This window comes from Erinaceus europaeus, chromosome 12 (genome assembly GCF_950295315.1).
Source record: "Erinaceus europaeus chromosome 12, mEriEur2.1, whole genome shotgun sequence".
Lineage (NCBI taxonomy): Eukaryota > Metazoa > Chordata > Mammalia > Eulipotyphla > Erinaceidae > Erinaceus > Erinaceus europaeus.
In genome coordinates this window covers 50,497,806-50,523,089 of record NC_080173.1, presented here as the reverse complement: position 1 = coordinate 50,523,089, position 25,284 = coordinate 50,497,806, and the positions used below count along the sequence as shown (strand labels likewise).

General features: G+C 40.1%; 1 protein-coding gene across 4 annotated transcripts in view; it reads right to left on the bottom strand.

The window, feature by feature from the left end:
• MED1 (mediator complex subunit 1) overlaps positions 1-25,284 on the bottom strand; it is a 57,982-nt gene that overhangs the window by 18,679 nt on the left and 14,019 nt on the right. For 2 of the 4 annotated variants that reach the window (XM_007530938.3, XM_060203579.1), the window contains exons 4-13: positions 22,971-23,025; positions 22,734-22,866; positions 21,843-21,871; positions 14,704-14,775; positions 13,180-13,254; positions 12,546-12,619; positions 8,972-9,061; positions 4,626-4,737; positions 2,192-2,316; positions 1,818-1,936 (exon numbers count right to left, since the gene is read on the bottom strand). In XM_007530938.3, the coding sequence (XP_007531000.1) occupies positions 1,818-1,936; positions 2,192-2,316; positions 4,626-4,737; positions 8,972-9,061; positions 12,546-12,619; positions 13,180-13,254; positions 14,704-14,775; positions 21,843-21,871; positions 22,734-22,866; positions 22,971-23,025 (884 nt within the window). Of the gene's footprint in view, positions 1-1,817; positions 1,937-2,191; positions 2,317-4,625; positions 4,738-8,971; positions 9,062-12,545; positions 12,620-13,179; positions 13,255-14,703; positions 14,776-21,842; positions 21,872-22,480; positions 22,710-22,733; positions 22,867-22,970; positions 23,026-25,284 lie in introns of those variants that run through there. The other 2 variants (XM_060203581.1, XM_060203580.1) reach the window with 2 other exon arrangements.

The window sequence follows — 25,284 nt, the reverse complement described above, 5'->3', positions numbered from 1 at the left end:
TGACCATGAAACTACTACATAATCTAGACTATCTCCAAACATTCAAACAAGGACAAGGATGTAGCTCAGTGATAGAGCATGTCTTACATATTTGAGATAATGTTTGCCACTCACCATGCTCCCCCAACAATTTTTTTAAAAATAAATATAAGACCAGATGAGGGTTTTGTTGTTTGTTTGTTTGTTTGTTTGCCTCAAGGTTTATCACTGGGTCTCAGTGCTCGACTACGAAGCCTATGCTCCTGGTAGCCTTTTTTTTTTTAATTGGATAGGACAAAGAGAAATTGAGAGAGAAGAGGAAAGATAAGAGAGGGAGAAAGATAGACACCTACAGACCTGCTTCACCACTTGTGCAGCAACACACCTACAGGTGCTCGAACTAGGAACCTTCCATGGGTTCTTGTGGTTCCTCTTATGTGCACTTAACCTGTTGTGCCACCACCTGGCCGCAACCAGTCGAAGCTTCTAAACATTTTAAAAATTTTATTTATTATTGTATAGAGAAAGAAATTGAGAGGGGAGAAGAAGATAGGGAGGGAGGGAGACAGAGAGACACCTGCAACCCTACTTTGCCACTCATGAAGCTCTCCCTTTGCAGGTGGGGACCAGAGACTTGAACAGGAAATGCTCCAACATTCATTCAAAATGAAGTAATCTGATCCAAAAGGCCGAGAAACACATGAAAAAAATGCTCCAAGTCTCTGATTGTCAGAGAAATACAAATAAAGACAAGAATGAGATACCACGTCACTCCTGTGAGAATGTCACACATCAGAAAAGGTATCGCACCAAAGTAAAAGACTCTGGGGTGGGTGGGTGGGGAGAATACAGGTCCATGAAGGATGATAAATGACATAGTGAGGATTGTATTGTTAAATGGGAAACTGGGGAATTTTATGCATGTACAAACTATTGTATTTACTGTTGAATGTAAAACATTAATTCCCCAATAAATAAATAAATAAATAAATAAATAAATAAATAGAATTACTTTGCTGCACTTTACAAAAAAAAAAAGAAAGAAAGAAAAGGCAACAGCAGCAAATGCTGGAGAGGGTGTGGGGTCAAAGGAACCCTCCTACACTGCTGGTGGGAATGTAAATTGGTCCAACCTCTGTGGAGAACAATCTGGAGAACTCTCAGAAGGCTAGAAATGGACCTACCCTATGACCCTGCAATTCCTCTCCTGGGGATATATCTTAAGGAACCCAACACATCCATCCAAAAAGATCTGTGTACACATATGTTCTTAGCAGCACAATTTGTAATAGCCAAAACCTGGAAACAACCCAGGTGTCCAACAACAGATGAGTGGCTGAGCAAGTTGTGGTATATATACACAATGGAATACTACTCAGCTGTAAAAAATGGTGACTTCACCGTTTTCAGCTGATCTTGGATGGACCTTGAAAAATTCATGTTATGTGAAATAAGTCAGAAACAGAAGGATGAATACGGGATGATCTCACTCTCAGGCAGAAGTTGAAAAACAAGATCAGAAACGAAAACACAAGTAGAACCTGAAATGGAATTGGCATATCGCACCAAAGTAAAAGACTCTGGGGTGGGTGGGTGGGGAGAATACAGGTCCATGAAGGATGATAAATGACATAGTGGGGGTTGTATTGTTAAATGGGAAACTGGGGAATGTTATGCATATACAAACTATTGTATTTACTATTGAATGTAAAAACATTAATTCCCCAATAAAGAAATAAAAAAAAAAATTAAGTATTCTGATCTGAGCAATTCTATAAAGGAAGATTCTAGTCTTGGGTCCAAACACTACCTACAACAATCAACACTGCCTTACTTACAGCATAAAACCGCATGTTGTGATTCAGAGGTATAGGGTCAGGATCCTTAGATAGCTCAAATTGAGTGATGAGTTCATAGAGGGGTACATAAGTTGGTTGCGTTTCAAACAATGGAATTCCTGCAAAAACAAGGATCAAAATAGTGATCACAACAAGATTAAACATACTGACAGTTCATTTTCCCGTTACGAATTCTAATTTCATTCACATCTATCCACATACTCATAGAATTGTAAGTATTTACTAATACAAAGCACAATGACATCTATATTCATCAATACTTTGACACCTATGACTGAAAGGTTTAAAATACACTGAATTCAATAAGCTTTTTACATTTATAACAATGCTATATCCTGGAACGTAAAACCCACCTGTACAGCTCTGAAGTTTCTGAACAAATGCTCGAGATACTGGGATTGGCTGGGGAAATTTCAAGAAGAAACAGGCAGGAAGATCAACACTGTTGGCACCGGTGATTGAGGAGAAGGAAGGGGTCCTACCAAACAGAGAAAGAGAAAGAAGAACAGTTAAGATTTTTAGTTGATTAAAAAAATGCAAAATCAAAAATAAAATGCAAAATCTAAATATTCATTTCTAGATACACAGCATCACATAAAAGTATACAAAGTCTATTACAAGCTACTATGAACTGTATTCCCAATATCAAAATAATCAATTTGTTAACCCTAAAGTATTTAATTAAATATCGATACTAAAGCATATTCTGTAGTCACTTCAACAATCATTCCAAACAACAGAAATCCCTTAAAAAAAAAAAAAAAGCAGAGTCAGGTGGTGGTACATCTGGTAGAGCACACACATAACCATTCAGAGGACCTGGGTTGAAGTTCCCAGTTCCCAAATTCGGGAGAGAAGCGCTGAGCAGTGATGCAGATGTCTGTCTCCTCTCTCTACCCTCTCCATTTCTCTCTAACCTTCTATCAAAAAACAAGAGGAAAAATAATCACCAAAAGAAGTGCAGTAGCTGTGCGTACATGGAGCCTCACTGAAAACCCTGGTGGCAGGGACTGGGCGTAAGTGCACCTGGTTTAGTTCTTATGTTAGTGTAAATAGACCTGGATTCAAGCCCCCAGTCCCTACCTGCTGGAAGAAGCTTCGTAACTTGTGAAGCAGTGTTGCTCTCTATATCAATCTCCCTCTCAATCTTCCCTATCCTTTGAAATTTTCTGGCTGTTTCTATCAAATATAGATAATGGAACTTTTTTGTAATTTCTTTAAAAAATAAAAATAAAACAAAAAGATAAATGCAGCAAAGCGAGGTCACAACTCACAAGGTTATGATCTTCATTGCTGCTTTTACTTCCCTAAATGGGTCATGTATTTCAGTATCTGGAAAGCTTTTATGAGGTTTAAAAATTCAGGGGAGGGGGACCAGTTTCTGACAGAAATGTCAGTGAAGAAACCAAGAAACACAAGAGAGAAATTCCATACTACCGATGGAAGTAAACCTAGTGCCGTTCATGTGGTGGTGTGACAAGAAACCAGGGCCTTTCACGTGATACAGATAAGAGACAAAAATGGAGAGACCTAGGTCAGAGAGATAGCAGAGTGGTAGGGGTTCAGTAAGTGGCGCACGAGGGTAAGCCCACATACTACAAAGCTCAAGGAAACGGTTTGAGCTCCAGCTCTCCAACTGCATAGGGGTCGCTTCACAATTGGTGAAGCAGGTCTATAGGTACCTGTCTTTTTCTCTCCCTCTATCTCCCCCTCTTCTCTCAAATTCTCACAGTCCTAACCAATAAAATGAAAAAAAAATGGCAACCAGGAACAGTGAATTAATAGTGCTGGCATCCAACATCAGAGACAACCCTGGAGGCAATAAATAAATAAATAAATAAGTAAATAAATAAATACAGGGGCAGTGCTTCATATGCTTGAGTGCACACATTACAGTGCACAACAAGCTGGGTTCAAGCCCTTGGTCGCCACCTGCAGTGGAAAGCTTGAAGAGCAATGAAACTGCTGCGGATATCTCCCTTCCTCTCCTTCGGTATCTCCCCCTCCTAACTTCTCCCTGTCTCTATATATAATAAAATAATTTCAAGGGAGTCGGATATGTTGCAGAGGGTTAAGCACAAGTGACGCAAAGCACAAGGATTGGCGTAAGGTATCTGGTTCAAGCCCCCAGCTCCCCACTTGCAGGGGAGTCACTTCACAAGTGGTGAAGCAGGTCTGCAGGTGTCTATCTTTCTCTCCCCGTCTTCCCTTCCTCTCTCCATTTCTCTCTGTCCTATCCAAAAACAATGACATCAATAACAACGATAATAATAACCACAACAATAAAACAAGGGCAACTAAAAGGGAATAAATAATTATTAAAATTAAATAATAATTTAAAAATGAAAGTTTAATCAACTTATAAAAATTAATTAAAAGGAGTCAGGCGGTAGCACAGCGGATTAAGCAAAAGTAGCACAAAGCGCAAGGACTGTGTAGGGATCCTGGTTTGAGACCCTGGCTACCCACCTGCAGGGCAGTTGCTTCACAAGCGGTGAGGCAAGTCTGCAGGTGTCTTTCTCCCCCCCTCTGTCCTCCCCTTCCCTCCTCTCTCCATTTCTCTGTCCTATCCAACAACAATGACATCAATAACAATTACTACAACAATAAAACAAGGGCAACGAAAGGGAATAAATAAATATAAGAAAATTAAAAAAAAAAATAGTTAAATGGATAAACAGGCAATCTTTACAAAGTCAAAAAGCCAAGTGAAAGTAATACCCGTTTTATACCAGGTTTGAATTGAGAATAATGGGCTTTGCTACTGTAGGGTTATATTTAACTTACAATTTGTTGTCAGCTGGATGTGACCCTATGACCAGCGGTGCAATTGGGAGTTTATACATAGCAGATGTTCCTTCAATTGTCACTGATGCATTCATGCCCAAAGATCGAGGAACTGGGAATAGGAAAGAAAACATGTATTATTCAAAAATAAACAAAACACACACAGAAGTTACAAGGATCTTAACTTAAAAAAAAAAAAAACTTTCTCTACTTGTAGATTTTATATAAAATAGGCATAGTCTTGCAGATGGGGAATAGTTCAACTGGTAGAACCTCAGACTTTCATGTTTGAGGTTTCTACTTTAGTTGCCATCACTCCATCCACCAGAATGGTGCTAGCTCTCTCCTCCTTTCTGCCTCATGTGAAGCTGTGTAATAAATAAAATAACTATTTAGGGGAGAAAAAAAATAGCATTAGGTTAGAAAATCCAAAGAAATAGTTTAGCTGGTAAGAGTATAAAAGTTGGGGAGTTGAGCGGTAGCTCGGTGGGTTAAGTGCACGTGGCGCAAAGTGCAAGGACCAGTGGAAGGATCCCGGTTCAAGCCCTGGCTCCCCATCTGCAGGAGAGTCACTTCACACGTGGTAAAGCAAGTCTGCAGGTGTCTGTCTATCTCTCACCCTCTCTGTCTTCCCCTCCTCTCTCCATTTCTCTCTGTCCTATCCAACAACGACGACATTAATAACAACAATAATAACTACAAGGGCAATAAAAGGGAAATAAATAAATATATTTTTAAAAAGAGTATAAAAGTTGAAGGGACCAGGTGGTAGTAGCGCAGTGGGTTAGGCGCACATGGCGCAAAGGGCAAGGACTGATGTAAAGATTTCACAGTTTGAGCACCTCGGCCCCTCCACCCTCCACCCCCCCGCAGAGGGTTTGCTTCACAAGAGGTGAAGCAAGTCTTCAAGTGTCTATCTTTCTCTCCCCCTCTGTCTTCCCCTCCTCTCTCCAACAATAGCAATAACAATAGTAACAACAATGATAAAAAACAAGAGCAACAAAAGGGAAAAAAAACAGCCCCTAGGAGCAGTTGATTCTCAGTGCAGGCACCTAACCTGTGATAACCCTGGAGGCAAAAAAAAAAAGTATAAAAGTTATACACATGAATTTCCCAGTTAAATTCCTTATCCTTCAAAACTAGACTGGTATTCTGGCTCTTTTCTCTCTCTCTCTTTTTCTCTCTCTCTCACCTCTAATTCTGTGTTTTGTTTTTTCATTTTTTTTATACCAGAGCACTGTTCAGCTCTGGCTTAAGGTGGTACTGGAGACTGAGTCTCTTTTGTATAACTATTATGCTATCTAACCCCACCCGTGTGTTAAGGTTTAAAAAAAAAAAAAAAAAAAAAGCCTCTCTTCAAGAAAATAGATAATAGATAAGCAGCCCAGATGGTGGCACTAAAATTGCGTGCATAGGGTCCAGGAAGCAGCATGCTTCGTTACGTGCATGTGTTACCAAATGCAAGAACACAGGTTTAAGCCCCAGTTCCTACCTGCAGGGAGGATCCTTCATGAGGGCTAAACAGTGCTGCAGATGTTTTTCTTTCTACCTCTTTTTTTTTTTCTCTCTCTCCTCTCTCACTCACTCTTTCTTCCTTTGTCTCTTTCCATTTCTCAATTTCTCTCTGTCCTATCAAATAAAACAATGTTTTAAAAAGATTTAATAAATAACAAAATATAGAACTGCATGCATAAGGTCACAGGTTCCATTATTAGCATTGGAGAAGACATTATTAGCATTGTAGAAGAGTGATATTTTGGCTGTCTCTCTCATATTAATAAATAAATATTTTGGGAGCTGAGGTAGATAGCATAATGGTTATACAAATACTCTCATGCCTGAGGCTGCAAGGTCCAAGGTTCAATCCCCTACACCACTGTCAGCCAGAGCTGAGCAGTGCTATGGTAAAAAATAAATTAAAATAAATAATTTTTAAAATTTTTAATTGTACATTTTTATTTTTATTATTTATTTATTCCCTTTTGTTACCCTTGTTTTATTGTTGTAGTTATTATTGTTGTTATTGATGGTGTTGTTGTTGGGTAGGACAGAGAGAAATGGAGAGAGGAGGGGAAGGCAGAGGGGGAGAGAAAGATAAAAACCTGCAGATCTGCTTCACCACCTGGGAAGCGACTCCCTTGCAGGTGGGGAGCCAGGGACTCAAACCGGAATCCTTAAGCCAGTCTGCGTGCGCTTAACCCACTGCGCTACCACCCAACTTCCAATAAAAATACTTAACATTTTTTTTTTAAATTTATATTTATTCCCTTCTGTTGCCCTTATTATTTTATTGTTCTAGTTATTATTGTTGTTGTTATTGATGTTGTCATTGTTGGACAGGACAGGAAATGGAGAGGAGGGGAAGACAGAGAGGCGGAGAGAAAGATACCTGCAGACCTGCTTCACCACTTGTGAAGTGACTCCCCTGCAGGTGGGGTGCCAGAAACTCCAGTGACAAAAGCACACAAACTTAAGTGCATGTGGCACAAAGTGCAAGGTCTGGCAGAAAGATCCCGGTTCAAGCCCCCAAGCAGGGGAATTGCCTCACAGGCGGTGAAGCAGGTCTGCAGGTGTCTATCTTTCTCTCCCCCTCTCTGTCTTCCCCTCATCTCTCTATTTCTCTCTGTCCTATCCAGGAACAATGACATCAATAATAGATACAACAATAAAAAACAAGGGCAACAAAAGGGATAAATAAATATTTAAAAAAAGAAAAAAGCAAACAAACAGCATCAAATTAAGTGTCAGAGGACCAGATGGATGGGTAGGATGCCTGCCTTGCCATAGGTACAGTCCAGGTTTGAGACCCAGGCACCACAATGAAGGTGCTCATATTGCTGTCATTCTTTCTTTCTATCTTTTTGCCTCCAGGGTTATTGGTGGGGCTCAGTGCCTGAATCCACTGCTCCTGGAGGCCATTTTTCCCCTTTTGTTGCCCTTGTTGTTTTATCATTGTTAAGGTTATTATTATTGTCGCTGCTGCTGCTGTTGGGTAGGACAGAGGGAAATCGAGAAAGATGGGGAAACAGAGGGGAAGAGTAAGATAGACAGACACCTGCAGACCTGCTTCACCACTTGTGAAGTGACTCCCCTGCAGGTAGGGAGCCAGGAGGTCGAACCAGGATCCTTCCGCCAGTCCTTGCACTTGTGCTTAACCCGCTGCTCTACCGCCAGAATCCCTCTTTCTTTCTTTTTTTTTTTTTTTATCTGGATAAAAAGCAGCTGCAGAGGCTGGGTGGTAGCGCATCTGGTTGAGTGTATATGTTACAATGCGCAAGGACCAGGGTTTGAGGCCCCAATCCTATCTGCAGGGAGAAAGCTTAGCAAGTGGAGAAGCAGTGCTGGAAGTGTCTCTCTATCTCCCCCTAGCCTCTCAATTTCTCACAGTCTCTATCTAATAAGTAAAGATAATTTTTTTAATATTTAACTAAGTAAATGAAAGCAGCCCCATGAATACAAGAAAGGCAAATAGAGAGCTGGGTAGATCATGTGGTAGTGCAGCACTGGATTTTCAGGTTTGATGTCCCAACTTTGGTCCCTGACACTGCAGATGACTGAATGATGATCTACTTCTTTCCTTTTCTCATTCATAAACAATTTTTTCCTTCTATCACTCAGGTTGTTCATATTCCTTTTTTCCTTTTTTTTTAAATAGAGAAATTAAAAAGGGTGGTCCAGGAGGTGGGCCAGTGACTAAGGCAATATACTCTCAAGCATGAGGTCCTGAGATCAATCCCCGGCAGTACATGTACCAGATTGATGTCTGGTTCTTTCTGTCTCCTCCTATCTAATAAATAATCTTTTAAAAAAAGAGAGAGAAAAATTAAAAAAGGGAGATACACACAGCACTGACTGACCACTTGTGAAGCTTCCCCCTACAGGTTTGGACAAGAAGCTTGAATCTGGGTCTGAGAACACACACATACCCCATCTCCACATTTTTTTTTAAAACCATTTTTCCCACTTCTCTCTGATAGAGAAACAGAGACAGAAGGGGTATAGAGAAAGATAGACACCTGTACCACTGCTTCATTATTCATGAAGTTTCCCCTGCAGGTGGGGATAAGAAGCTTCAAACTGAATCCTCAAACATGGTCATGTGTGCGCTCTACCAGAACCTAGACTAAAACTTGAATTAAGGGGGTCGGGCGGTGGAACAGCAGGTTAAGCACACGTGATGCAAAGCGAGAGGACCGGCTTAAGGATCCCGGTTCAAGCCCTCAACGATAATAGCTACAACAACAATAAAAAAAAACAAGAGCAACAAAAGGGAAAATAAATAAAATAATTAAAAATAAAAAAGCTTACCAAAATAAATAAATTAAATAAGAGAAAAAAAATCTTACCATTGTTCTCATGTAAAATAATGGGAGATGCAGTTTTATCATCCAGCAGGTCAGAAGGAGATGCATAATATTTTAAGTTCATTAAATGACCTATGAAATAGAACTTATTATTACATCTTTAACAGGCAGATACCAAATTAAAACTTTACATATCTGTCGGGGAATTGGGTGGTAGCACAGTGGTTAAGCACAGGTGGCAGAAAGCACAAGGATCCTGGTTCGAGCCCCCAGCTCCCCACCTGCAGGAGTTGCATCACAAGCGGTGAAGCAGGTCTGCAGGTGTCTATCTTTAATTCCTCCTCTCTGTCTTCCCCTCCTCTCTCCATTTCTCTCTGCCCTATCCAACAACGAAGACATCAATAACAACAATAATAACTACAACAATAAAATAACAAGGGCTACAAAAAGGGAAAATAAATAAATTTTTAAGAAATTTACATATCTGTAAACTTATATAAAAGAGTTCTGTATTTATGAAGACTCATATTCTGAACAAGTTATCTATTTATTCCCTTTAGTTGCCCTTGTTTTATTGTTGTGGTTATTGCTGTTGCTGGATATGACAGAGAGAAATGGAGAGAGGAAGGGAAACAGAGGAGGGAAGAAAGATACCTGCAGACCTGCTTCACCGCTTGTCAAGCGACTCCCCTGCAAGTGGGGGGCCAGGGGCTCGAACCAGGATCCTTAAGCTGGTCCTTGCACTGTGCGCCACCTGCGCTTAACCCACTGCGCTACCTCCTGACTCCGAACTTATTTATTTTTTAACAAGTAAAGATAAAACTAGGAGACAAGTGTGTATCTTCAAAATAATTCAAGAGATGGGGCTGGGTGGTGGCACTCAGTAGAGCATACACATTATAGTATACCAGTACCTAGGTTCAAGCCCCGTGCACCACCTACAAAGAAGCTTCAGAACCAGTAAAACAGTGCTGTAAGTGTCTTTCTCTCTCTCCCCCAACCCCCAACTTCTCCCTATCTAACAAATAAAATAAATAAAGGGAAATTAAGCCTGCACTCAAAAAAAAAAAAAAAAAAAAGCTAAGGACATTACAGACTGAGAAATACTGTAAAAAAAAAAAGGGGGGGGGATGGGCAGGGCAGTAGCCCAGCAGTTTAGTGTACATCTCACAAAGTGTAGGGACCAGAGTAAGGATCCTGTTTCCAGTCCTTGGCTCCCCACCTGAAAGGGGGGTGGCCGCTTCACAAGCAGTGAAGCAGGTCTACAGGTGTCTACCTTTTTCTCCCCATCTCTGTCTTCCCCTCCTCTCTCCATTTCTCTCTGTCCTATCCAACAACAACAACAGCAATGACAACAATAACAATAAATACAACAACAAGGGCAACAAAAATGGGAAAGATGGCCTTCAAAAGCAGTGGATTCATCCTGCAGGCAAAAGCCCCAAGGATAACCTTGGAGGCAAAAAAAAAAAAAGGGATGGAAGTAGATAGCATAATGATTATGCAAAGAGCCTCTCACGCCTGTGGCTCAGACTCAATCCAACCCATCCTATCCACCCCTCCCATTCTCACACCATCATAAACCAGAGCTGATTACTACACTGATGGGGGGGGGAGTGGAGTGCTGGGTAGTAGTACACCTGGTAGAATGTACAAGTTACCATATGTAAGGAACGAGGCTCAAGACCCTGGTCCCCTTCTATAAGGTGGAACCTTAAATGAGCTTTGAAGCAGTGCTGAAGGTATCTCTTTACTATCTCCCTATCTCTCCCTTTACTATCTCAATTTATATAAATAAGAGAAAAAAAAAAGGAAAAAACTAACTGCCAGAAGTAGATTCTTTTTTAAAAAAATTTATTTGTTGGATAGAGACAGAGAGGGAAAGGGATGATACAGAGGGAGAGAGACAGAGAAATACCTGCAACACTGCTTCACCACTTTTGATGTTTCCCCCTGCAGGTGGGGATGAGGGGCTCTAACCTGGGTCCTTGTGCACTGTAACATGTGTGCTCAACTAGGTGTGCCATCACCTGGCTCCCAGGAGTAGATTCTTAGTATAAGGACTGAGCCCCAGTGGTAATCCTGGTGGCAATTAAAAAAGAAAAATTACAGAAAGAAAAATCAAAAATACCACAGGGGTAGATAGCATAATGGTTATGAAAACAGAATCTCATGCTTAAGGCTCTTTAGTCCCATGTTCAATCCCCTGCATCACCATAAGCCAGAGCTGATCAAGTGCTCTGCTTAAAAAAGAAAAAAAGCCAAAAAAATCAAAAATACCCATGCAAGGATCCCAGTTTGAGCCTCCAGCTCCCTACCTTCAGGGGGTTACTTCACAAGTGGTGAAGCAGGTCTGCAGGTGTCCATCTATCTCCCTCTATCTTCCCACCCCCTCAATTTCTCTCTGTCCTATCCAATTAAAAAACAAAATCAAAAAACGGGAGTCGGGCAGTAGCGCAGCATGGCGCAAAACGCAAGTACTGGCAGAAGGATCCTAGTTCAAGCCCACAGCTCCCTACCTGCAGGGGTGTTGCTTCACAGGTTGTGAAGCAGATCTGCAGGCATCTATCTTTCTCTCCCCCTCTCTGTCTTCCCCTCCTCTCTCCATTTCTCTCTGTCCTATCTAACAACAACGACATCAACAACAATAATAACTAAAACAATGAAAAACAAGGGCAACAAAAAGGGGAAAAAAAAAAACCAAACAGGGACTCGGGCGGTAGCTCAGCAGGTGGCGCAAAGCTCAAGGACTGGCGTAAAGATCCCCGTTTGAGCCACCTTCTCCCCACCTCCAGGGGAGTCGCTTCACAGGCGATGAAGCAGTTCTGCAAGTGTCTATCTTTCTCTCCTCCTCTCTCCATTTCTCTCTGTCCTATCTAACAACAATGACAACAACAATACCTACAACAATAAAACAAGAAGGGCAACAAAAGGGAATAAAGTAAATATTAAAAAAAAATTGACCAACAGGAACAGTGGATTCATAGTGCAAGCACAGAGCTCCAACAATAACCCTGGAAGCAAAAAAAAAAAAAAAAAATTCAAAAATATACAAGTAACTGAAAATTTTCTTCTTCTCTTTATAAATCAAAACTAATTAGTCCAGGAGGTAGCACATATATATAGTTCCTATTGCTCTTGACATTTAGGCATAAGGTCCTGAGTTTGATTCCCAGCATCACATGTGCTAGTGGTACTGATTATTTCCATCTTAATAATAAATAATGTAAATGGGTAAAATTCTACATAATAACTTAAAACTGGTCATTTTGGGGACACTGCTGAGATAGCTCACCTGGTAGGGTGCCTGCTTTGCCATGTGCATGAACCAGGTTCAAGCTCCTGGTAACACTAAGGCAACATAAGAAGCTTGGATGCTGTCATGTCTCTCACTACCTGAAATGTTAGCCCAGAGTGGTGAAATCCCAGTAGCAACAACAACAAAAATCAGGCATTTTCCTATTTTTGGTTTATATCACAGCACTACACAGCTGCAGCATAGGGCGGCCTTGGAACTGCACAAGAGCTCTGATGCCTCAGGTTTGAAAGTCTTTTCTAAGGTGCCATCTCCCCAACTAGACATTTTTCTAAATAAACCAATGAGATCATCACATACCTCCACTTCTTGGACTGAGATAGCCAACACTTCCATGAAGAATTTTCTCTAAGGGACCAGCATTGGTTGCTTTCCTGCAAGAAAAATTATCTGTATGCTTGCACTTAAAATACTGAAATCTTAATGCACAATTCAGCTCTTAAGTCTTATATGCTATCTTTATGTCTGTGTACTGTAATTAGGTAAGTCACAATGTATTTCACCTTCTTTGTAAAGTGTTTATTTCCAAGTATACATCAGTATGAAATATAGTGAGCAAAAATTGCATACTCTTTATTACTTTTTTTTTATTATTATTACCTTTATTTACTTATTGGATAGAGACAGCCAGAAATTGAGAGGGAAGGAGGTGATAATAAGGGAAAGAAAAAGAGAGACACCCGCAGTACTGCTTCACCACTCCCTGTAGGGGGGGACCAGGGGCTCAAACCTAGGTCTTTGTGCACTGATACATGTGCACTTAACCGGAAGCACCACCCAGCTCACATGCTGACTATTCGAAAAGAAGCCGGGTTAGATAAGACTTCAGAGCATTATGGCATACCAAACAACAATTTATAGATGCTGATAAAGCTGTAAGAATAAGCTACTCAAAAGAATCGTTTAAAATGATACTTTGGTCATTTAATCTTACCAATGCATAACTGCCATTTTAGATAAATCTTGTTCTAAGGATTGGAGAGCCAAGTACATTTTAGTCTTCAGTTTGCTAAAAGTAGATGAAAAAACAAGGGTCAAATAGTTGGAAATAGGAGGGAAAAAAAATAGTTGGAAATATAAGTACACATATACACAAAAATAATGACATAGAAAGCTTTAAAGACAACTAAGGTATGCATCTGCACTCAGAGGATAGCACAGCTGGTATATATAACACTAGTCTTGCATGCCTGACATTCTCCAATGAACCCTTGCAATCATGTGTACTGGAGTAATACTCAGGCTTCTCTTATTTTCAATCATATGAAATTCCATCTCCCAGAAAATTAATAAGTCTTTTTAAAACAACTCTTGAGCTATAGAGACAGAAAAATGGTTATATTAAAAGACTCTCATCCTTGAGACTCTAAGGTCCCATGTTCAGTTCCTAGTACCACCATAAGCCATAAGGTAAGCTGTACTCTGATATCTTTTCTTTCTCTTTCTCTCTCTCTCAAAATAATAAAGATTTTTAACAAAAACACAAGTAGAACCTGAAATGTAATTGGCATATTGCACCAAAGTAAGACTCTGGGGTGGGTGGGTGGGGAGAATACAGGTCCAGGAAGGATGATAAATGACATAGTGGGAGTTGTATTGTTAAATGGGAAACTGGGGAATGTTATGCATGTACAAACTATTGTATTTACTGTTGAATGTAAAACATTAACTCCCCAATAAAGAAATAAATTAAAAAAAAAAAGATGTTTAAAAAACATAAAAGGGTGGGGTAGATAATATCATAATGATTATGCTAAGAGACTCTCAAGCCTGAGACTCTGAAGTCCCAGGTTCAAGCCCCACATCACTATAAACCAGAGCTACTCAAGGTGGAGGGTAGATAGCATAATGGTTATGCAACTAGACTCTTATGCTTGAGGCTCCAGAATCCCAGGTTCAAGCCCCTGCACCACCATAAGCCAGAGTTGAACAGTAATGTGGTAAAAAAAAAAAAAAAAAAAAACCAGTAATAGGAAAAAAAAAGTCAGGGCTGGGAATATAGTATAATGGTTATGCAAAAGCCTGAGGCTTTGAGGTCCCAGGTTGGATCACCAGTCCTACAATTACCCAGAGTTGAGCAATACTTTGGTAATTGTCTGTGTGTGTGTGTGTGTGTGTGTGTGTGTGTGTGTGTGTGTGTGTGTGTGTGTGTTCAATAAAGTAAGGTATCTTTAAAAATGTCAGCTATACAACAATTTATTTCATCCTAGAAAATAATACACTAAAAACCATGCAAAAGACCAGAGTCTATCTCTTAACATTAAAGTCAAAATCAATCCATAGCTTTCTAAAAGTACATGTAAGAGGTAGTGAGATGCTGGGCTATGAATAGTCAGTATGAATAAAAATAAAAAATGAAGACAGATGATTTGCCAAAAGTAAATTTCTAGAAATACAACTGTTTAGAAATGAATACTAATTTTTCCTATAGAAGAAAAAAAAAAAAAAGAAAACTTACTTGTCCCCTGGAAGGTTATAAAGATTAACAAGACCTTTGAGATGCTTAGAAAATTCATCAAAATTTTTTTCCCTATAAGGAAATAAATCAGGGAGCAAAAAAGAAAAAAAAAAAACAATTACTATTAAATTGTAACAAAGTCCCCAAATTATGGTTATACAAAACTAATGTTAACAACTTTCTTTAATCTTATTCTCCCAGTCTAGGATAAAAATTAAAAAAAAAAAAAGACAGAGAGAAAGGAAGAAAGACATGTTTTCCTAAAGACAGCGCTAATAAACAGAGTAAAAGATGACAATGCATATATTAATTAGCTCTTAGGTAATGCAAACTGGTTTAAAGAAATCAATTTCCTTTTTTTTTTTTTGCCTGGAGCTTGGTGCCTGCACTAGAATTCCACTGATCTTAAGAGGCCATTATCCCATCTTTGTTGCCCTTATTGCCCAATTTCCTTTCTTTCTAATGTGTAACTGAGATAACTGGATGCTATGTCAATAATTAATTAATAGCCTAGTTTTGATTTGAGAAGTTATAAAAGTAAATGAATTGAGTATAATATTTAATGAGAATATGGTAAGACAAGGAAAAATAAATACTTGGGATGAGGTAGAAGGCATGAAAAGGGATGGTTTAGTGTCAGCAAAGAAGCTCACTTTAATAGTGTGCTTACTTGCCATGTGTGAGAACCAGATTTGGACCCGACTACCACTGCAGTGCTGTGGCGTAAGAAATTGTGCAGAGGATAAAGCATTGGATGGACTCTAAAGCATGAGGTCCTGAGTTCAATCCCAGTCAGCACTTGTACCAGAGTGATATTTGGTTCTTTCTCTCTGCCTATCATTCTTCTTGAATAAAATAAAAATTTAAAAAAAGAAAAAGAGATTCAGTGCTGTGGTCCCTCCTCTTCTATCTCCTCCTCCACCTTTTCTCTCTCTAAGTCAGCCTGGAGTACTGAAAAATAAATGAATTAACTAAATAAAATGGGGTGGGTACTATGGAGGAAAGGTTATCGTGCATTGTAAAACACTCCCATGAATAAGCCTGACCAGTGAAAATGAAATGGCTACAATGACCTCTGGATTCCTAGAATCCAGAAATCAGACTTGGATTTTTATTTTAAACACTTTTTAAAAATATTTATTTATTTACTTATTCCCTTTTGTTGGTTTATTGTTGTGGTTATTATTGGTGCTGTTATTGATGTCATTGTTGTTGGACAGGACAGGACAGAGAGAAATGGAGATAGGAGGGCAACATAGAGAGGGAGAGAAAGAGAGACACTTACACTGCTTCACACTGCATCACCACCTGTGAAGCGACTCCCCTACTGGTGGGGGGGACGTGCGCTTAACCTGCTGCGCTACCACCCAACTCCCCCCAAAAAAAATTTTTTTAAAGATGCAGAGGGGATAGGGCAGTAGCAGCCCCCAGTTAAGCGCACATAGTACTAAGCACAAGGATCAGGCTTCGAGCCCCTGGCTCCCCACCTGCAGGGGGAAGCTTCACAAGCAGTGAAACAGGTCTGCAGGTATCTATCTTTCTCTCTTCCTATCTCTCCCTCCCCTCTCATTTTCTCTCTGTTTTACCCAATTAAAAAATATATAATAAAAATAAAACTGGCTGCTAGCAGCAGTGGATTCATAGTGCCAGCACTGAGCCTCAGTGATAACCCGAGGATAAATAAAAAGAGAGAGATTGTGAGTGGAAGAGACCATAGCACCGAAGCTTTCTTCAATGCAGTGAGGGCTGAGTTTGAACCTGAGTTGAGAACATAGCAAAGCAGGAAACTATCCATGTTAACTAACTGCCAGCCCTCATTTTTCAACTTAAATGCACAAGGTCCCGGGGTCAAACTCCCAGTCCCCACCTGCAAGAGAACGTTCTGCAGGTGGTGAAGCAGTGCTCAATCTCTTTCTCTTGATTTCTGGCTGTCTCTATCCAATAAATAAATATTTTTTAAAAAAGCTTAAAAAGAAAGAAAACTTAAAAAAAAGTTATGAAAGTAGTAAAGAACACAAGAGTCAACAGCAAATTTTATGTCCTACCTTGAAATTATCATCTATACAAAGTGCCTATACATCTATACATAGCTCACTGATAGAGCATGGGTGGGTAGGGGGGGGTGTGTGTCACAGTTTGATTTCTAGCAGAAAGGGAAGGAAGAAAAGAGGCCAAGTGGTGGCGCACCTGGTCGCACATGGTACAGTGCGCAAGGACCCTAGTTTGAGTCCCCCCACCTGCAGGGGGAAGCTTCACAAGTGGTGAAGCAGTGTTGCAGGTGTCTCTCTGTCTCTTTCCCTCTTATCCCATCTTTCCCTCTCAATTTCTGACTGTCTCTAGCCAATAAATAAATAAAGATAATAAAAAAAAATTTAAGAAAATTAAAATAATAATAATTAAAATAATTATAAAAGACTTCTTAAAAAAAGAAAGAGCCAAAAAAATTAAACACAGCAGGTTAAGCGCACGTGGCACAAAGCGCAAGGACCTGCATAAGGATCCCGGTTCGAGCCTCCGGCTCCCCACCTGCAGGGGAGTCACTTCACAAGCACTGAAGCAGGTCTGCAGGTGTTTATTTTTTCTCCTCCTGTCTTCCCCTCCTCTCTCCATATCTCTCTGTCCTATCTAACAACAATGACATCAATAACAACAATAATAACTACAACAATGAAAAACAACAAGGGCAACAAAAGGGAAAATAAATATTAAAAAAAAATTTTTTTTAATTAAATAAAGGTTAACTTTTTTTCCCTGAGGTTCCCATTTCTCAATAAGCTTACAAATTAACTCTTTTAGAATATCACCAGTTCAGGGGGCCAGGCAGTAGCGCAGTGGGTTAAGCACACGTCGCAAAGTGCAAAGAATAGCTTAAGGATCCTGGGTTGGGGGGGGAGCACTTCACAAGTGGTAAAGCAGGTCTGCCAGTGTCTATCTTTCTCTCCCCCTGTCTTCCTGTCCTCTCTAGATTTCTCTCTGTCCTATCCAACAGCAGCAGCAGTAACAACAATAATAATAACAATAAGCAACAAGGGAAAAAATGACCTCCAGGAGCAATGGATTCATAGTGCAGGCCCTGACCCCCAGTGATAGCCCTGGAGATAAAAAAAAAAAAAAAAAGAATATCACCAGTACACAAATTGGCAGTCTCCTATTTCAGGTTGGATCTAAATACACTACTGTATAGGTAATTATTATAGTATACCTTGGAGTAGTCAGTGAAAAGGTTAAGTTTTTTTTTTCTTTGGTTACCATGGTTATTTCTGGTGCTTGGTGGCTTTGTGCCTGAACTACAAAATCTCCTTTTTCTTTCTGTTTTTATCTGATAGGACAGGGAGAAATTGAGAGAGGAGAGGAAGATAGAGATAAGAGAAAGATAAACATAATTGAGGTAGATAGCATAATGGTTATGCAAAGAGACTCTCATACCTGGGCTTCAAAGCACCAGGTTCAATCCCTTGCACCACCATAAACCAGAGCTGAACAGTACTTTGGTGAAGGAAGGAAGGAAGCAAGGAAGCAAGGAAGGAAGGAAAGAAGGACGGGAAGGGAAGGAGGGAGGGAGGCAGGCACTGCAGACCTTGTGAAGCGTCCTCTCTGCAGATAAGGAGTAGGGACTCAAACCTGGGTCCTTGCACACTGTAATGTGTGCACTCAAACAAGAATACACCTGGCCCCCAAAAATACTATTGCATGTAAGTTTTTCTAAATGGAGTTCAAATTTGGTACATCAGATGCTGAGGACTTAATTAAACTAATGATTGAGAAAGGAAGGGTAAATATAAACCTTCCCTAATAACACGCTTTTTAATATATGTGGTAAGAATTTCACTATTTTTCAAAAACAAAGTCAACATGATAACTTCTACAATTTACCAAATAAGTTAGTTGTGAGCTTAAATATAAGCATGAAAATCTCTTAATTCGAAAGTAAAAGGTAGGGGGCTGGGTTAAGCACACATGGCACAAAGCAAGGACGATCATAAGGATCCCAACCTGCAGGGGGTCACTTCATAAGGATCCCAACCTGCAGGGGGGTCACTTCAGAAGCAGTGAAGCAGGTCTGCAGGTGTCTATCTTTCTCTCCCCCTCTATCTTTACCTCCACTCTCCATTTCTCTCTGTCCTATCCAACAACAACGACAGCAACAACAACGACAAACAAGGGCAACAAAAGGAAAAAATAGTCTCCAGGAGCATGGATCCATAGTGCAGGCACCCAACCCAAGCAATAACCCTGGAGGAAAAAAAAAAGGGGGGGCCTCCAGGTGGTAGCACACCTGGTTAAGTGCACACATTATAGTGCACAAGGACCCAAGTTCAAGCCCCTGTTCCCCACCTGCAGAGGGAAGGCTTCACAAGTGGTGAAACAGGGATGCAGGTGTCTCTCTCCCCATCTCCCCACTCCTCTCAATTTCTCTCTATTTCTATCCAATACTAAATAAATAAATTTTTAAAAGTAAAAAGATAGGGTGGGGGGTAGGTAGCATAATGGTTATGCAAATTGAGTCTCATGACTGAGAATCTAAAGTCCCAGGTTCAATCTCCTGCACCATAATAAGCCAGAGCTGAGCAGTGCTCTGCTAAAAAAAGGTTAATAGAGGGAGCCAGGTGGTGGTGCAGAGGGTTAAATGCATGTGCACCAAGTGCAAGGACCAGCATAAGGATCCCAGTTTGAGCCCCTGGATCCCCACCTGCAAGGGGTTTGCTTCAGAGGCAGTGAAGTAGGTCTGCAGATGTCTTTCTCTCCCCCTGTCTTCCCCTCCTTTCTCCATTCCTCTCTGTCCTGCCCAACAACAATAATAACAACGATGATGATAAACAAAAAGGGCAACAAAAGGGAAAAAAAAATTTTTTTAAGTTAATAACACAAGCCATCATGGCCTTGGAAGTTGTACACTGTTTAAATGTACTTGTAGGCCTGAGGTCCTGAGTGTTGTCCCTAGAATTGCATATGCCAAGAATGGTGCTATGGTACTCCAGCTATTGGTAGTAAGCAGATATATATATTTTTTAAACTATATCTTTCCTTTATTGGGGATTAATGTTTTATATTCAACAGTAAATACAAGAGTTTGTACATGCATAACATTTCCCAGTTATCCATATACCAATACACCCCCCTGGGGTGTTGGGCAGTAGTGCAGAGGGTTAAGTACACATGGCGCAAAGCACAAGGACTGGCATTAGAATCCCGGTTCCAGCCCCCGGCTCCCCACATGCAGGGGAGTTGCTTCACAAGCAGTGAAGCAGGTCTGCAGGTGTCAATCTTTCTCTCCCCCTCTGTCTTCCCCTCCTCTCTCCATTTCTCTCTGTCCTATCCAACAACAACGATGTCAATAACAATAATAACTACAACAATAAAACAAGGGCAAAAAAAGGGAATAAGTATTTAAAAAAATTTTTTTTTTTAAATACAACCCAACTACATCATCTGTCATCCTTTTCTAGGACCTGTATTCTACCCCCCGCAATCCCCCAGAGACTTTCACTTTGGTGCAATACACCAACTCCAGTCCAGGTTCTAGTAAGCAGATTATCTTTACAAAAAGAAAAGTGGACCAGGAGAAGGTGGCACAATGATTATAGCATTGGACTTGCAAGTATGAGGCTCTAAATTCAATCCCTAGTACTCCATATTCTAGAGTAGTGCTAAAGTTACTCTCTCTCTCTCATTTTAATATATTTTATTTTTTAAATAGTGACAAAATGTTCTATGATTATCTTTCTTTTTTGCTTCCAGGTTATCGCTGAGGATCAGTGCCTGCAATATGAATCCACAGCTCCCAGTGGCCATCTTTTTTCCACTGTCGTTACTTTGCTGTTATTGTTGTTGCTGTTATTGTTGGTGGTGCATAGGATAGTGAGAAGTTGAGAAGGGATGGGGAAGATAGGGAAAGAGAAAAGACAGACACATCAGACGCAGAGGGAGAGAGTGAAAGAGACCGGAGCAATGAAACTACTTGCACTGTGGTGGGGGCTGGTCTTGAATCAGCATCACTCATATGGCAGAGCAACATACTATTCAAAGCAGCTATTTCCCCAGCCCCAGAACTCAAATTTCTTTTCTTTTCCCTTTCTTTTTTTCCTTCTTCCTTTCTTTCTGGACTTTATTTACTAATAAGAAAGACAGGAGGAAAGAAAGAACCAGCCATCACACTATTATATGTGCTACCTGAGACTGAACTCAGTACATCATGCTTGACAGCTCAATGCTTGATTCACTGTGCCGCCTCCTGGACCACAGAACCCAATATTCTTTTTTCCCTTTTGCTGCCCTTGTTGTTTTATCGTTGTTGTGGTTATTATTGTTGTCATTGATGTCATTGTTGGATAGGACAGAGAGAAGAAATGGTGTGTGTGGGGGAGACAGAGAGGAAGAAAAGATAGACACCTGCACACCTGCTTCACGGCTTGTGAACTGACCCCCCCTTCCCCTACATGTGGGGAGCCAGGAGCTTGAGCCAGGATCCTTATATCAGTCACTGTGCTTCGCGCCATGTGCACTCAACCCACTGTGATACTATTCGACCCCAGAATCCAATTTTCTTATGCCTTCCAAGTTGCATTAATTATGTCCTATTTATTTTTGGTTCACACAGAATTCCTAAATCAGCAGTACTCAACTATAAGTGATTTTGTCTTCTGGGGAATATTTGATAATATCTGAAGATATTTTTGATAGTCACAACTAAGCAGATACTACCGGCAACTAGTAGGGAGAAGCCAGAAATGTTATCAAATGACCTACAAAGCACAAGGCTGCCTCCTAGACAAAGAATTTTCCAATCTAAGTTATAAATACTATCAAAGGTGAGAAGCCCTGGGACAGATTTTATTGTGGAAGCAACTAAGCTAAATCAATTCTAAAAGTAAACAAACGAGGCCTGGTGCTTGTGCACCTGGTCCACACCTGCAGGGGGAAAGCTTCACAAGTGGTAAAGTAGTGCTGCAGGTGTCTCTCTGTCTCTTTTCCCCTTTATCTCCCCCTCCCTTTTCAACTTCTCTATCTAATAATAAACAAATAAATGTAAACAAATACATACACTGAAATATCTTGACCCAAGAAAATAAATCTGTTCACTGGTGATCATCTAACCCACTAAAATTCAAGGGCTATGAATAGAAATGTCATCTGCTTACCTTAGCTGCTGTACAAGTTCTGGACAGCTCTGAAATTAAAGAGAATATGTTAAAACTTTAAACTATTTTAAGAATTCTGGAGATATCAGTATTTATTTTATTACATGCTTTAAGCGTATATAAAAATTTCATTTAGATAGTGCACTGCTTTGCCATTTGTGCAACCCAGGTTCGAGCCCAGTCCCCACCACACAGAAGGATGTTTCAGTGCTACGGTTCCCCACTCCCTCACCCCCACTCTGCCTGTCTTATTCTTTCTATCTGAAAAAATCACTACAGAGCAGTAAAACTCTGGAGATAACCAAAAGAGAAGAACATTAAAGCTGCAGAAGGTCCTTACTGTATCAAAAAATACCTTCCTACTTGGTAAATGAAAGGACTGGTATGGGAATGTTAAGATTAAAATATATGAAATGGTTCACAAAGGGATCAGCTTTCAGCAGCTTAGGACACTAGGACCTCTCTTTAATGCAGTTGTTGAAATTCACTTCAACTGTCTGGCTATATACATTATACATTCATCTCTATGACTTTTCAAACATTAACTACATGCAAATTATTTCTCATTCACTATAAATCCATTGAGGACAGGAACTTGAAGGTATGTATCTGTATTCCCATCAACTATTGCAGCTCACGTTTGTTGATATGAAATGGAAAGGGTTCTGAAGTTTCCACATATCAAAGACTTTGGACGATGTCAGAGATGAATCCATGTTATTCTAAATTCCATTCTATAGCTACAGATGTTGTAGCCCATCGTATCACCTCTACAGTGGCTCTTGAAAAAAAAAAAAACCTAAAACGCAACTATTTCAAACCCCAACAATTCATTTTAAATCAATGTCCCTATGAAAACCCCACAGATTCCAGTGAAATATCAACACATACCACAGGATTCTCCCCATGGTGAGCCACTTTTACATCACAAAGCTGTCCTGCAGGATCTAACTGCACTTCCACATAGAACATATCTGACGTGATGTAACATTCAGTGCCACTGGCACTGAGATGAGAGCCCAGTCTAGCAGGAACAAATCAAAACAAAAATTAATAGAAGACACATAAATAAAGCCACCCAAAATCAACACTAAGTTAAACACTGCTTCCTGGAGGCAAATTACTTACCCATTCTGTCTGGCAATGGACTCCAATCGGTCAGTCATTGCAGGTAGAGATGTAACTATGAAAGAGTGAAAAAAAAAGAAATCACAAAGGATACTTCAAATAGTTTGAACTGCATTCTTTATGGCCCCAGAGGTGGTGAAATGAATGAGGCATTGGATGCTCAACCATAAGGTCTTCAGTTTGATCTCCAGCATTTTTTTTTTAAATAATTTATTTCTTTATTGGGGAATTAATGCTTTACATTCAACAGTAAATACAATAGTTTGTATATGCATAACATTCCCCAGATTCCCATTTAACAATACAACCCCCACTACTTCATTCATCATTTTTCATGGACCTGTATTCTCCCCACCCACCCACTCACCCCAGAGTCTTTTACTTTGGTGTAAGATGATCTCCAGCATTTTTTAAGTGTTTGACAAAAAAAAAAAAAAAAAAAAAATGTGTGTGTGACAGAGAGAGAGAGGAGATGCAAAGAAATTGAGAAGGGGGAGACACGGAAGTCGGGGGTAGCAGCAGGTTAAGCACACGTGTCCAAATCGCAAGGACTGGCATAAGGATCCCAGTTCAAGGCCCCAGATCCCCACCTGCAGGCCTGCAGGGGAGTCGTTTCACAGGCGGTGAAGCAGGTCTGCAGGTGTCTGTCTTTCTCTCCCCCTGTCTTCCCCACTTCTCTCCATTTCTCTCTGTCCTATCCAAGAACAACATCAATAATAACTACAACAATAAAACAACAAGGACAACAAAAGGGAATATATATATATATATATATATATATATATATATATATATATATATATAGATAGAGACTGGCATATTACACCAAAGTAAAAGACTCTGGGGTGGGTGGGTGGGGAGAATACAGGTCCATGAAGGATGATAAATGACATAGTGGGGGTTGTATTGTTAAATGGGAAACTGGGGAATGTTATGCATGTACAAACTATTGTATTTACTGTTGAATGTAAAACATTAATTCCCCAATAAAGAAATAAATTAAAAAAAAAAAAAAAGATAGAGACACCTGCAACAATGCTTCACTACTCCTGAAGATCCCTCCCTCCTCACCCCCAGCAGGTCAGGACTGGGGGCTTGAACTGAGTTACTTACACATTGTAACATGTTCACTCAAGGGGATCCTACAAATCCTGGCCCCTGTTTCTTAAAACTTTTATTCAAGGACCTGGCAGTAGCACACCTAGTTGATCTTTCACTTCTCCTATTTTTATTACTCATATGTGGCAATTTCTCTTTAAAGAAGATACACTGAAAAAAAAAAAAAGAAGATACACTGATCTGCTAATATTAGAATAAGGAAGAAAGGAGTTGGGCGCTAGCACAGTGGGTTAAGTGCATGTGGCGTAAAGAGCAAGGACCTCGATTTGAGGCCCCGGCTCCCCATCTGCATGGGAGTTGCTTCACAAGCGGTGAAACAGGTCCGCAGGTGTCTTTCTCTCCCCCTCAGTCTTCCCCTCCTCTCTCCATTTCCCTCTGTCCTATCCAACAACGATGACATCAATAACTACAACAATAAAACAAGGGCAAGAAGAGAATAAATAAATAATTTTTAAAGAAGAGAGGAGTTGAAAAGAGGAGTCCGTGGTATCACAGCGGGTTAAGTGCGCTTGGTGTAAAGCGCAAGGACCAGCGTAAGGATCCCTGTTCGAGCCCTTGGCTCCCCACCTGCAGGGGAGTCGCTTCACAGGTGGTGAAGCAGGTCTGTAGGTGTCTATCTTTCTCTCCCCCCCGTCCTCCCTTCCTCTCTCCATTTCTCTCTGTCCTATCCAACATTGACAACATCAACAACAATAATAACTACAGCAATAAAACAAGGGTAACAAAAGGGAATAAATAAATAAATAAATAAATATTTTTTAAAAAGAATAAGGAAGAATACATCAAAGCCAACATAAACACTAAGGTGGAAGCAAGTCAGTGTCCCTGGATAGACAAACAAGTAAATAAGACTCGTACACATAATAAAGTATTAGTAAGATTTCATAAAAAGGAATAAAATTCTAATATATGGTGATACAAAATGGATGAACTGCCCGACTCCACCTACTGGGGAGTTGCTTCACAGGCAGTGAAGCAGGTCTGCAGGTGTCTTTCCTCCTTTCTGTCTTTCCCTCCTCTCTCCATTTCTCTCTGTCCTATCCAACAACGAAGACAACAAAAATAACTACAACAATAAAAAACAAGAGAAACAAAAGGGAATAAATAAATTAAAAGTTTTTAAAAATGAAAGACAAAATAAGAGAGTGTAGAGATACTATAGCACAAGTCTACTACTTGTTAAATTTACTTTTTT